Here is a 15,735-nt window from a genome sequence, read left to right on the forward strand (position 1 = left end):
AGCGATCTATACGACAGCGCTTCGTTCCGTTCACTGCCAACAAAGTATACTGCAGTTTGTCGACCAATTTTCTCATGAAACCGAATATAGCACGACTTAATACTTTAACTTAATTTTATAAACATTTTTTACTTTGCTAACATTTGTTTATAGAGCATAATTGTAGTAAAGCTTTTATTAAATAAATAAAAAAAAGTTTTTCAAGAATGGCATAAAGTTAAATTCCTTCACATCTAAAACTGAGAAAATTATTTTTTTAATCTGTAACGGTAACGTCAAAAGTACAGAGAGCCATCTATTAGAAATTTAATCAACTAAACAGTGAAAGAACACTTTAGCCACAAATATTCAATAGATGTCGCTTACATCCGAAGGTAAAAAAAAAATTGTTGTTATGTTTTTCAATATCTCAAAAAGTTTTCCTCCACTGAATAACAGGTGGCGCTGTATCAATAAAATGTTACAATACAAAATCTAAGATTATTTTCAAAGCTCTAAATGTTGGCGGCAAGCTTGTAGAAAGAATAGAGTTCACGTAAGGGATGGAAAATATTTTAATATTAATTATTGTTAAATGCCTGAATGATTTTTATAAAAATCGAACGCTCTTTTTCATAACTCTTTGCTTCCTACTTTTTCTTTAAATCAAAACACTTAAATTTATACGTAAGAATCTTTTGGAAATCTAAGTTTTGTGAAATGTTGTTATGTCATTGATATCCGAATGCCTTAAATTGAAATATATTTATTCCAATAAGATACAACTCAATAAAAAATATAAAGGATTGTTTCTATTCTTTGTTAAGGAGCAAGTGGCGCTAATAGCGTAGTGGTTAAGGATACGATGTAAAAATGTGTGGTTGTGGTTGCAAAATCCGTTTTTTTTTAATTTTTTGTGACTGAGTAGTCACTGTTTGCCTTGAAGAGGTATTTACAGTTTCACCGGGCTTGAGGTGGCCGGGCGCAGATGGCGCTTAGCCTAAACCTTGTTTAAGAGTAACTAGGCTTGAGGGCTCCCTTAGGAGCCTCGGCTCGGGCTGTTACTTCGTTATTATTACCGGATTGGCGCAAAATCCGAATGTTATCGGATGTTTTAAGTTGAAATGCAGCCTAATCTCAAGCACTATAATGTTATTCAAAAAATAATAAACATCTTAAAAACATATTCTTTTTTTTTCTTCATAAATTTGTAAGTACTATCGTGTAATACGGTGGCGATTCAAGAGTTCAATGTTAGCTCCGCGGACGATTTCCAATTGGACAGGTTGTCGACGAAATGTTGATAATGTTGTCATACGCACACTTGTTTGAATTCAACTTACTCCCTACTAGGATAACCACACATTATTACTTATTCCACACAAACAATAATATATACTCTTACTGCTAAATCAACCTAACTATGCATTGCTATTTTAGTATTAGAAATTATAACTCACATGGCTCACATTGTAATAAGCGAAACGTGGATTTTGGTGTACTTGAGAGAGGCAGTGAAACAAAAGGGAGGAACTTTGCCATTAATTTAGTACTCCTACCACACATAGAACTCTCCATATATGACCGCGTTTAGGAAAGTTAGGATACTAAGTAAAAAATAAACTGTTAAAAAGCTCTAGCGCGTCAGTTTGAGACAGGGTGAGTTAATTTTATGCAGAATAGTCTACAATTCAATTATCTGACAATTACCACGACACAAACGAAAATGGAAATCACAGAGTTTCTAGAAAAAAACGTTATCTTTACATTGTCGAGCAAGCGTTAAAGAATAAATATGTCATTTTGTGGGAAAGTCCTAGTGAAATTCGATATCGTGGTGAGCGTAGTAATAGCATTAACCGATTATTTTTAGATGTCTAGATAGTTATAAATAGCACTACCTTGATTAATTAATTTTTAATTTGGTCGCTTTATAATTTCGTGCGCTCGAGTAAACCGCCTTGCAGCATACTGGCCAGTCATCGCTCAGTATCAGTAGACGTTTGACTTTCGAACGGTACTGGCCGTTGCGAGGGAAAGGCGCTGTCAAAGACACAAATTAGCGCCATTTCTCGGTGAAACATTTTGACGTTTTTGAAGTTATTTTTAGTGATTCGGTGATGTTTATATCGAGTTTCTTTTAAGTTTATAATTTAATGCAGTAGTTATTGATACAAGAATTTGAATAGCAGGACTCGATTATAATAAATGCATTTATTTAGGCATGTGATAGTGTTAAAGTGAAAGTGATATATATTTGGATGTTTTAAAAATGCAATCCCCTTTGTGTTTAAGGGTTGGACTGGTTTTAGTGTTCGGAGTTTTAATAGGTGAGTTATTAAGATTGGTAAAATATATTACTTAATAAAATAATTATGTGATGACGCGAAAAATAATGGTAAAATTAGTTATTTATTTATAACATTATTTCGTAACAGTCATATTTTTTCACGTTAACTTTATAATGAAATTCAAGAAGACAAAAAAAAAAGAATATTTGTCATCTTTAACATAACTATAAATAAACTAAGGCATTAACAACTATTATAAAGAGATTTACGATTCTGGTACTAATTTGCGATAAGACAGGTAAAAGAATTAAAGAAAATTAGAAAAATAAAACCATCATCTCCTTGACCTTGTCCCACCTACATAGGGTCGGTGCACCAGGTTTCCATCCTCCAAATCAATCTGTCTGCGTCATCTCTAATAGAAAAAAAACCTTTCTTAAATACACAATATCTAGTCATTATAATCAATAATGTCCAAAGTTTATATTTAATACAGTTAGTTTATAAAACTGTTAGGAAATTCCGACACATAAATATTTATCATTATAGATCAAATGTTGTAACTAAAACATTATTGGTTTTAGAATGTTCCAATATATGTAAATTATAGCCGGTATTTTTAGCAAGAATTAAAACATGGCAATAATAAATTTATTCCTAATTTGAATTTTCGAAAGAATGTAAACAGGTGAAGTCTAAGACCTTGGGTGGTCATGCGTGAATGTTACAAAAACATTGTTTGTAACTGTATTTTTTATATCATAAGGTGGTAAAAGCGACCATCTGGAGTCTCCGATATAGCGAAGCAACTGCTGCCAACACACATCCGAAATTGCAGATGCGTTGCCTAACTTTTATCGACGGAGGAGGAGCACTATAAGTGAATATTTCCCCTTCCTATGCGTCCCGTACTCTGCCAAATCAACTGCCCCTTCTCATCATTTCTTTGTAAGAAAAAATTGGGAAGGGAAAGAGGTCTAAAATTAAGCTTCCGGAACGCACACTCATCAGATGATACGCGGAGTTGCTTCCACTTCACGTCCATCTTCTATGTGTTTTTCTTTAATATATACGGACTAGAAGTGTACAAGAGACATAGATTAAGTAAACTAAGTGTTTAGTTTAACACACGTCGAATATGAACAATGAACTGACAGATTTAGAAGACAACAGTTTGTTTGCGAAAATTTCAATTTACTTGACCTTCTCACGTTGAAGCGTACGAATTATGTTCAAATATGCAACCAATGTAATTCAAATTCTATCTTACATAATAATCAAAATAACGTTTAACACTGAGTATAGTCCGACTTATTTGATCCGCTGATAGTATTGCTGATAACTAGTATCTGCCCTGTTAAAAAAAAAAAAGTTTTGCAATTTCGACTTAAAACTGGTTATTATTTTTAAAACGAAATCTCGTATCTATTTTTAAGAAAATTGCACAAACGAACAAATGTGTAATTTAACACAGTTGAAGTTAAAAAGGGGAAGAAGTGCATAAAGCTGGTTTTATTTTAAAAAAAAAACTTTAACTATTAATTAAGGACGAATTTCATCCAATGAGCGAGTAAAGTGTAACTGCCGCTCAGTCTATCGTAACGTACTTTTTCTATATGAAAGATATATATATGTTCGTAATTAAAAATTGACATTTGTTATTTCCGCGGCCGTCTGATATTGGCACAACGACAACCTACAAAATCTTTCAAGGAGGGCTAGTATTACAAATTTATATCGTAAAACTGTACTTACGTAATTTTATTCACTTTTGCCATATTGTTTTTTTTTTGTAATTATTTCATGTAAAAGTAGCACGTTAAAGTGGATGGACGAGGTAGCGAGCACAGATCCTGTCTGATAAATCCAATCTCTTAAACATCAAGAGTTATTTCATTCATCAGCTTCGAAAACAAATGACTCTGGAGAAATTAAAAAAAAATGGCTTCATTAATCTCATATCAAATGACATCTCTATCTCATATCAATAAATATTCGTAGTTTTTTTAAACCAGAATTTTTCTTCAATTTCTTATACATAAAAATATAAATATATCTGAAATTATAATTTATTAATTTATATAACTAATTCATAATGTAACAAATTTATCATCACTTTTCGCGCGTTGATGTCTTTTATACGCTACAACTTCCGAACAAGTTACGATGAAGTCGCCTCTATGTGTATTGTAATAAAGGTCACTATGTATCAACATCCATTAACGATATACTTTCTAAAGAAAGCCGTCCTGTGGTATAATTTGCTAACGATCAATTCCGGCGCTTAATATCAGTCTTCTTTTCGTCTTCGAAATTTTAAGTTATACCATTCAATTTAATGGTAAAAAATAACAACAAGTAATGTATGTATATTTTTTCTTTTACTTCTGAATCTATTTTTGATACTTCAGTAGTTTCGAGAAATATAACCAATTCTATAAAATTAATAAAATGTGAGTGTCTGTATGTAATATCAAAATAAAATTTTAATATTTCGTACTCTTAATAATATGTTTGCGTTACTTTTAACAAAAAAAAAACAATATTTTAAATATTCGTCTGTGTGTCTATGTTTTTGTACATTTGTTTCTTCAAAGGAAACTGACTAGAAATGTAATGAAATAAAGTTTCAATGTCGCGAGCAAGGTTTTACGATGCTTAGACATTGGTATAGTTAGGTTGTGTAACCTAATCACGCTTGAGGTATATAACCTTGTATATAAATTAAAATTATATATCACAGTAAATAAAATATATTTATATATATAGCTAGTCACTTGTGACTTTTTACGTAACTATAAACAAAAAACTCAGTAACCTATGTGCGCTATTCCAATTTTTTTCCTGATCTGTTCATAGTTAAGTGGTAACAAATATTCATCCATCCATACATTAGTCTAAACTTTCACATTTACAATATAAATTACATAAATACATATTAAAAATACATTTGGATTTGTTTTTTAAATCTGAGAGATCGAGTTTCAAGAATAATAATAATATAATATATAAAAATTATAATAATAATAACGTTTATAGCGAACTGTGCTGTATTAATATAATTCTGTATGCAATAACCAGTTTATAGTTTCAGACAGAGAAAGCAAATACAAGCCGTTCTTTATCTCGCTTAACATCACGTAAAATGTACTTGTATTATTATTAAAATGAATTAATTATTTTCAGAAATCATTGCTTTTATACGCAAGCAAAATATATCGCTGAAAAATTAAAAAATCCCTAAAGACAGACACTTACCATCAGTTTCAATTGTCAAAACATCTACTAAAAATACAAGCATCTTAGTTTTGTTTTTATAAATAAAAGAGTAACGACACTATGGTTATGAAAACTATCATTTGCGGAAACTGAGAAAATCAATTAGTACATAAACTAAGAATAATTAATTGATTATTTATGGATTGAGTTGTAATAAGTATGTTTTTGTTTTCTTGTGTAGTTTACTTAACTCCTAACTATTCTAATATTGTTTAATGGCCATGTGTTGCCATATGACGATGTTTCTTGTTAAGTCACTGAGCTGGAACCTCGCGATACAGGCTGCGCCGAGTCGTAGGATCCTGGAAAATTCACTGTATTTTTGGATGTCAATAAATTATTTTTCTTTTTCTTTTTTCACTAGGATTTTATACCAATGTTTTGAAAATGAAATCCGATGAGAATAACAATATCTCAATTTAGTTTACAGGCTATTAAGTCGTAAAATTTAATTTGTGTGAACGACACCGCAGAAGTGGAACTAATTATAAAACAAGTAACACAGTAACTGGCAGAGATCATGTGAATCTGACATTTGATCTTTGTGTGCTACTGTTTTACGTAATTGTTCAACATAAAATAATATTTTAACGTTAATATTTCGATGGCTCTTAAGAATTCATTTGAATTGTATTAGCCTTGATTTATGTTTTTTAAATCAAATTAATAAATATTAATTTCTGTATATATTTTGAAAGTAACGTTAGAAAGAAGAACTGTAGATTTTGGTTGTCCATTCTATATTTTATATTATTTGCATTTCAAACACAAGTTAGTTTACGTAGAAGCTATGTATTTTTAAAGAACTATTTAATAATTCGATTAAACGCAATCCCGAGACTTCCAAATTCTTTCATCGATCAATTCAAATTCCGAAGAAAAATTCCGAGCAACGACTGCAACATACAAACACATTTACCATGTTCACGGTCGCGTTATACGATAACGATGCTAACGGTATGCGGCACATACACTGCTCCTGACATATGACATTAGTAGTTATATGCGGATATAATACCAGTAATGGTGAACGAACTGGTTTAGCTAGTTTAAATTGTGAATGATTAAAGGTCGCGTTTATTGGACACACCTTATCAATTTGTGTTAATCGAATATACGGTAGTGAAAATTAACTAATATTTGAACATGTATTAGTTAATTTTCAGACAACTACAATTTCAGAGGAACCGCAGATGCGTTGTCGATCTTTGAAATCTACGACTATCAAAAATCTAAGTCAATAGTTTGATAAAATATTCATCACATCGCGTCATTCAATAATTTCACAAGTTAAGTTATTAATCTTTCCTTTGGTTTTACACAACAACAATAACGAATATATCTTTGCAAAGGCATACTGTTATCTCTGTTTTTTAAGGAAATAGAGAAGGATAAAAATATTTTGTACAAGTATATAGGCAGTGTAAACTTACAATAAGAAGAAATCCTGTTAAAAGTCTATTGCAAAAAAATTCCACATTTTAGCATGTATTTGTAAGATATAGAAGTTGATTCAAAACTTGTTTCGTGTAAATTAACGGCAATTATATAAAGAACTAGGTCGACATAGTTCATGTTTAGAACTTTATAAAACCAACTAGCATTTGCCCGCGACTTCCACCGTGCAGAATTAAAAAAACTAACAATAAATGTAGTCTATTCCACCCGGGTATTGTGTAGCTAGCCAATAGTGAACGATTTTTTTAAATCGGTTTATTAGTTTCGACTTCATTCAATACAAACAAACGAACAAATCATACCTCTTTATAATATTAGTATTATTAATAATGTACATTAAATTTCAATGACGACATAACTTTCAAATATTTGTTTATTACCAAATATAAAAAAAAAACTAACCATGCCTTTCACCTTATAAATTAGATGATTTTTATAATAAATCCTATATAGTAATGAATAATGCTGAATAAAAAAAAAACAATATGTATCTGATAGTTTGTCTTGTAATACTCTTTGGTACAAACCAGACACTAAAATCTTTGTTTAAAATATATCGCCATCCTTCTCATTATCTGTGACAAAACAAAGATAAAAAATATGTTTTAAACTGGGATTTTGTTCTTAGAAACCGACGATTATTCAATTCTATATTTACCTATTGCAGTTGAAGTCAATCGCCTTTACGTCAATCGTTTAGCAATAATTTACGAGATACTTGACATATTGGGTTACAGTTTACAGTCAAGTATACCTACGTCAGATATCTCAATTATAAAATAGTTTATAAGACTTGTACCACAAACTGGTACATCCTGTCATTTAAAAATGTACCAGATGTAAGGCTGTATATTAATATCAAGTACGACTTTAGAGGTTGATAACCTCAAGGTTGACTGGACAGGGATCTCGCTTACATGTTGTGTAAGAAATTTTACTTAATTTTGTTTGACATTTAAAAAAAGTACCTTAAGTTTTGTTAACTTATTTATGTTTCCATTTTATTTATAACTTGTTTGTTCTATTATGTAACTTTGTAATAAGTTTAATCGACATCTAAACTATATGTATACTAAACTATATAACCATTAACTGAGGCACTATTTGAAATATTAAAAACATATATAATAGTGTATTTACTTATTTATAAAACAAATGAATCAAATTTTAAAAAAGTAAATTATTTCAAATCAGACTTCATCTAAATATTAATGAGTTATGCATAATATATCTTACGATTTTAGGCAAAATATCGTTGTGTTAATAGTTAACTTTCCAATATTGCAACTGTATTACGAAAGGTTGGTGTCTTGGGGTCAGACTGCTCATAGGTCCGGGGTTCAAAGCTCAGTAAAGATTAATGTTTATGCAATGAAATGTGACTGATGCAAACACATTGTGTTTAACTAATGAATATTAATTAAAAGGTTTAACTGAGCTTGTTTTTACATTCCTTTGTAATTAAGGTTTCACTGTCTATAATATTATTAATAAGCTTATAAACTTAGAAATATACATTTTGAGGAAATTTACATTAGGCGATTAGAATCTGTGTAAATAAATAAATAAAAACAAAAAAAGAAAGCCGCCTTACTAACATAATAAAACAATCTCAAACAAAATGCACTTAAAAGTAACAAAATAATGTTATGAGAACCCTCTAAAGTAAGAAAGTTCTCTTCTTTCTTGTAATTATACTAGTCTTCTAGTTATTTTAAAAAAATAATCAAAGAAATGGGACTCATCTACAAGCACTACCTTTCGATTAAAATATTTTTTATCAAAATCGGAGAACCAGGGTCGGAGCTTCGAGGTAACACACATAAAAAAACAGTCGAATTGATAACCTCCTTCTTTTTGAAGTCGGCTAAACAGCAATATCTAAAAAATTAAACACAACATAAGAAGAGTTTGTCTTTCTTTCGTTAAGTCAGTCGTAACCAAATGATTTTTATGTACTTTTTTTTTCAATAATAATCAATAGTGTGAACATCAGTGGAATTCAAATATAACTTCACATACACGTCAAAGTAGATTTGTTACCTAGAGGTAACAATTGGTTGTTTACAATTTCATATACTCTCCTCTATGTGTTGAATTATTTGAATAGAGAACAATGACGTAATATAACTGTAATAAAAATAATTTCAGACGATCTCTGGTCATAAAATAGTCCAAATATAATAACATGTTGGTCAGTAACAGTTACGTGACCACTTTCGCCGAAGAAAGTTACCGAATTCCCGTCTCGTTGATATTTGCATAAGAATTCAAGTCGGCGGATGAACTATGCGATGTCTACGTGCGTGTAAACAAACTTTTACTTATACTGAGTGCAACTGCTGGACAATCAACTTTAGTTTCACAGAATATGATTAATTTTCCTAGTACATATGAAAAAAAAAACAATATACGTTTGTACCTTACGCGCTCCTACGGTATGTGTTTGCCCTAAAATATTATATTTGATGCGACTGTGATATTAAACGACTTGTCAGTTCGTCTGTAACGTTTTTAGAATTTTAACATTGTTTGACTTTTGCTTTAAGATAAACTAGTTGTCACTCGAGGAATAAAAAAAAAAATTAGTAGCCTATGTGTTCTTCTAGACTATGCTAGAGCCGTTTTGGAGATACCTTCAAACAAATATACATCCATTCATCCATCTATCCATCTAAACATTCGCATTATTATATTATTAAGATTGAAATTGTTTCACACCGCGCGTTGAAGTCTTTTCTATGGTATAATTTAAATGACTAATTGTTCTACTGCAGAACAACTACTACGTGCATTTGGCATGTTTACTCCACATTTAATGCACATATTCAAATAATTGTATTATTCATTAATTCACAGAGTCATTAACCACACATTAAATCCATTCGGTATACAAATCTCACCTTGGCTCAAATAATAAATGGCCAAATGGCGTGACAGACAGTTTGTCTTGTTTGGTAATGGGAAGTGATTACTTAAGGGGCTCTAGCGTCACCTCAAGGTTAATTCATTTGAAAAGTTAACATATAGAACATAATATCTAAATCAAAAAAATTATATCTATACTTCCGGTTAAATAAAGTTTTAGGTCTCAAATAAATAAATATTGATTTATGAGTTGAGTTTGTACAGCTTAAATTCAGTACAAAAAGATATTGCTAACTGAGTTTTAAAAAAGTAATAATAATAGACACTTTAGTACAAGAGTTTCGGCAGTAAAGAGCTATGTTAAAACTAACAGATTTAAAAGGTAAAATTCTTTTGTAAATCAACTAAACGTCGGCGTATCTCTTTTATATTCATCGGATGACGTACCGCGTTAGCGTGGGATTTTCCTCGCGCTTTCATCTTAGCCAACCTTGGCCAATACATAAAATGGTAAAGAAGTGGACTTTACGTGCACCAATGATTGCCAAACTTAGCTCTTAAAAGTTTGTTATTTTCTCAACTAAAAGAGTTTACAAGATGATCTGAAGAAATGAATGACGATTGATTGAAAGAAACAAATAACGATTTTGAAAAGCAACATGTCAGTAAATTTAACTTTTACAGCGCCCGCAACAGTATCTTTTGCTCAAATGGATCGGCCTGTCCGCTGCTATAACTCGGACAAACACTAGACATGCGTCAAATGGAAGTTATAGCGCGTTATGTTTGATGAGTGTCTGTGCCAGAGGCTCAAAGTTAGTCCTCTTCCCTTTTTCGCCCTTTTTTATGAGGAAAGGGTGGTGGAAAGTGGATTTGGCTGCGGAATAGTATATGAAAATGCGTAAAAGGGAGCGCGTGGACAGAAAGGGAATGCCTCTTTCTATGCGTCTCCTCCTCCATCGATTACAGGAAACGAACGCAACTGCAATTGCGAATATCTATGCTCGTTTGCCACCTTATTAGATAGGAATAAATAATTATATCACTTTAGCAACAAAAGTGGCATCATTTTTATGACTTTCTCAATCATTCTTATCTTTCAACACATTTACCTAACGTTGACCTATCCAAAGATGAAGAGATAATAGTTTTGTAAGCACGTTTTTGTACAAATCAATTGAACAATATATCACAAGTTTATTGAAGGTTTATTTACGTTTTGTTGCAACTTTTCTCACGTGTGTTGTGAGTTATAAAAATTGCAAAAGTATTTGTAGATGTTAAAATAAAACACATACGTTTAGATACTTTTTAATAAGTTAAAACTTATATTATCTATAACTAAGTGTTCTTGATACTATGCAACAGTGCAATTATCTATGTTGTTTATTAAAGCAAAGCGATATGGTTATGATTATGGAAAGCTAGTCGTAGGTCAAGTTTAATAGAGCGGCCAGTGAAATTCTGTGTAGACGCCCACTTGCGACCTACGTTCGTTCGACTGTCAATAGCACGGAACACATACGATTGTTATATAGTGTACACACGTTAGGTTTTGCATGTTTCACCTTGCAGGCATAATAGAGTTTAATACATATCAATGTATAGTTTCGTTACAAAGCTATGGTTTTTTATAGCTTATGCATTTTACATAAACCTAACGTGTGTGGAATGCATTAGATTTATGCATCACATTTTTCCATTGCTATAAAAGAAATAACATTATCATTAATAAAACTAGGAATAAAAGTTCGTTTTTTTATTAATTTTGGGTGTGAAACTTTTGGGTATAGTTTATATGAATTCCATATTCGATTACAAATTCGTTTATTTATTTTCAATCGATATTATATACTTAATTTGTACATACAAACATAATACGTTGTGTTGGAGTCTGTCCTAATTATTTGACTTTTTTTATTTCTGAAAACTCTTTAAACGCACTAAAATGTAAAGTCTTAATATTAATTATTTGCATTAATTACAGATTATTAAAATCATATGAACAAAAATTTCCACAAAAATTACAACCATGTTATTACCACTAAAGTAACACGTAACTGGCAATAATTAGAAACCGTGTACTTTTATGTAATTAACGGAAGTTAAGAGATGAACGAGAAATTCATTTCATGATTATAAAATGATATTAAAAATAAATATGAATTAATTTCCATTTCAAATTTAAGCCAGCTCTTAACCGTAAAGTGTGTAGAAAATATTGACTGTATTACTCCAAAAATACTTATAAACACTGTTTAGTTAAACACGTATTTTAACCGTTAGTCATAGGCTACTTATAAAGTTTTTTTTAATTCCGCACGGACGAAGTTGCGGGCGATAGTTAGTATATAATAAATTACTCTTTCCTGCTTACTAGAAAGACACAGATTAAAATTTTACGTTGATGATTAGACTGTTTAGAAGTCACCTTAACTTTAATTTTGAGCATTTTGTTAAATTAGGTAATATAAAGATTGTATTGCGAAATGTCGAGGGACATGGCCATAGCGAGTGATGGCCAAAACCATTAACTGAGTGACTAACTGCCCACATCTGGATTAGCATCTCATTAATTCATTACCACATCTCAACTACACTAGATTTGAAATATAAATACTTATTTTAATATTATAAACTAGCTTTTACCCGCGACTCCGTCCGTGCGGAATAAAAAATAGAAAACGGGGTAAAAATTATCCTATGTCCGTTTCCTGGTTCTAAGCTACCTGCCCACCAATTTTCAGTCAAATCGATTCAGCCGTTCTTGAGTTATAATTAGTGTAACTAACACGGCTTTCTTTTATATATATAGATGCGAATGTTTAGATGAATGGATGGATGGATCTTTGTTACAAGTTATCTCAAGAACGGCTACATGGATATCGCTGAAATTTGGCATGGATGTAGAACATAGTCTGGAGGAACACATAGACAACTTAAGATATTTTAAATTCCGTGCGGACGGAGTCGCGGGCGTTAGCTACTAACATATAAACCTAGCAAACTTTGAATATAATGTTTGCATTTAATTTGGTAGTCACACTTACAAGTTTGGCGATTCATTTCCATTCAATAATATATTGTTAAGTTTCAATTCCCAGATCTTAAGATAATGTTTGTCATTACAATGATTGGCAACCGGCCTATCTTTATAAAGAGTTAGTTATTCATTTCTGTGTTTGGTTTGATGAGGTATTGCATTGTCCCATTTTGACTTAGGCGGCACATTGTAATTGTCGATTGTTGATAAAAAATATGACTGTTTTGTTTAATTTTTGTTTATCTGTAATACTTTTCTACGCATAAAATAGTAACTAAGTTTTTTATTGAATACTAGCTGTTGCCCGCGACTCTGTCCGCGCGCATTTAAAAAAAAACTTAATAGTGGTATGAAAAACAGATGTTGGCCGATTCTCAGACCTACTGAATGTGCTCACAAAATTTCATGAGAATCGGTCAAGCCGTACGGGAACGAACATTGTGACACGAGATTTTTATATATAAGACAAGAGCACTCGTTATATTTTTTTGTTGAAGGTTTTCTTTTGTTATTATTTTACATACATTTTTTTAATACAAATTTTATAATTGTTTCTTTTCTTTTGTTACTAAATGTAAAATCAATTTAATGATGGGGGGAAGGGATTGGCTCCTGAACACAAGGCTCTGCCCTAGTTCAGGAATCAAGGCTCCCACATAATTGTGTATATGAGTGTTACAATAAAGCAGTTATTTGTTATTTATTATTGTTATTTAAAAATTATCAAGGAAAATATAAAGAACCGTTTACCAAGTCCCGTTGTTCGGTCGTGTTCACTTAACCGGTTGATACCCGTGCTACAGATTATCACATTGCTAATGTGTTCGCATTATACGTGGTTTGTCTTGATTTGTGTGGTCCAAGTTATAAGATTATTTTTTAAAATAAGTACAAATGTTAAATACTAACTAAATCACGTACAGTTTTCACATTCATAAATACAGTATTTAATATAGAATATGCATCAATACCTAGTTCTTAGACTAAAACTTATAGAACAATTTCGCTTTCGTATAGACCTTTTCCTACGAAAGCATTTTTTTTTCCTTAAAATTTAAAATATTAAGAATATTAATAAAAGATTTGACTACATAAGAAGTAACAATTTATTAAATCTGTGTAACAAAATACTATTACTCTACCCGCTTTCGCTCATGGCTTAACCTGTACATAATTTTATAATGAAGATGTACCAAAGAACACTTATATGCGAATTTACTTATCTGTTAAATTGTACGTTTTTTTATGTATCGTATATTTATATTTCTAATTAAAGCATTATTTTATAGAAAAATAATATAATGATACTTTAAAAATAAAAACGTATGCATTTAAAACAACTTTAAAAATTGACTCATCAATCTCTCATATTTCACAGAATTCAATTAATAGTAATTTTTTCGAGAAATGTTTTTTTCAATACTTTTCAAATTACACAGTTATTAGGTAATAGACATTTAGTTACACAATAAAACAATTAAAAGGCAAATTCGTTACACACAAAGAAAAAATTACGTATACCGCTTCAAAGTACGGAAGCCTCTCTCTGACAAAACGATGAATATTCATAAACCAAAATAATTTAATATAACTATACTTCGAATGTAATATCTTACATAACGCTTCCTTAATTTAAGTATAAAATAACAGTTTATACGTAATTGTTATTTTGTGAAAGAAAGCGTTTGTATCTTCGCCAAATATTGCTTATTTGCTATGTGCGTTTAATTTTTTACGCGCTTGTTAAAGGTATTATGTGTACGTATTTGACGCTTTTGTCCATATTTATAATGTTTTTTTTACAAAATTTAATTTATGGTGTATTTATAGAAGAAATTTTGAATTATTTAATTATAATTATTTCGTTTATATCTATATATATAAAAGAAAGTCATCGTGTTAGTTACACTATTTATAACCCAAGAACGGCTGAATCGATTTGACTGAAAATTGGTGGGCAGATAGCTTAGAACCAGGAAACGGACATAGGATAATTTTTACCCCGTTTTCTATTTTTTTTTATTCCGCGCGGACGGAGTCGCGGGTAAAAGCTAGTTATATTTAATTTTAATTTATTCCTCCCAAATAGTGTTAGTCGTAAAAACTTAAGCCATAACTTTAAAGTTTATAAAACTTTGTGTGCCGACTCCACATGAGTGGGAACAGGTCAGAGAGATGATGATGTCCATATTTAAAATGTTTCATCATCATCATCATCAGCTCACTATACGTCCCCACGGAGGGGCTCGAAGCCTACCCCAATTTAGGGGTGACTAGGCCATAGTCAACCACGCTGGCCAAGTGCGGGTTGAAATGTTTAAAATGTTTAACATTTCGAAATATCTTAAACTGTCGTTAGTGCCTTAGTCATTACAACATAATTATGTGGTCAAATTAAATCAAGCCATCTACCGTACATTACAATGTCGTAATATCGTTTAAAAGACATAAAGTTCAGTCGAGTCATTATTACCAAAAATTAATGTGCAAAACATGCAAAACTCCATTACCGATGTCTAATAATTGAGTAAAAAATTGTAGGAACATATAATGTGATATTTAAAATATACATAGGCCTAGATTTATTACAAATTTTGTCATTAATAGTGGTTTTCTGAGACTAAAATCTCTGTTCAAAACATGTTATCTCCGATTCGTCAAAGATAATGACAATGATATGTTTTATACAGTGTTTTTCGTCTCAGAAACCTGATGTTAGTCAAAATAAATTCATTATATGACCTTAGTTTTGTAAAAAGTTGTTCCAATTTCTTCCATAGGTGCCCTTAATATTACAGATATTACGAAAACAATCTG

At 30.9% G+C, this 15,735-nt stretch overlaps 1 protein-coding gene across 2 annotated transcripts in view; it reads left to right on the top strand.

The window, feature by feature from the left end:
* Positions 1 to 1,970: 1,970 nt before the first annotated feature.
* LOC106707958 overlaps positions 1,971 to 15,735 on the top strand; it is a 33,863-nt gene continuing 20,098 nt past the window's right edge. For both annotated transcript variants that reach the window (XM_014499410.2, XM_014499411.2), the window contains exon 1: positions 1,971 to 2,309. In XM_014499410.2, the coding sequence (XP_014354896.2) occupies positions 2,252 to 2,309 (58 nt within the window). In that variant the 5' untranslated portion in view covers positions 1,971 to 2,251. The remainder of the gene's footprint in view (positions 2,310 to 15,735) is intronic.

This window comes from Papilio machaon, chromosome 18, assembly GCF_912999745.1.
Source record: "Papilio machaon chromosome 18, ilPapMach1.1, whole genome shotgun sequence".
Classification (NCBI taxonomy): domain Eukaryota; kingdom Metazoa; phylum Arthropoda; class Insecta; order Lepidoptera; family Papilionidae; genus Papilio; species Papilio machaon.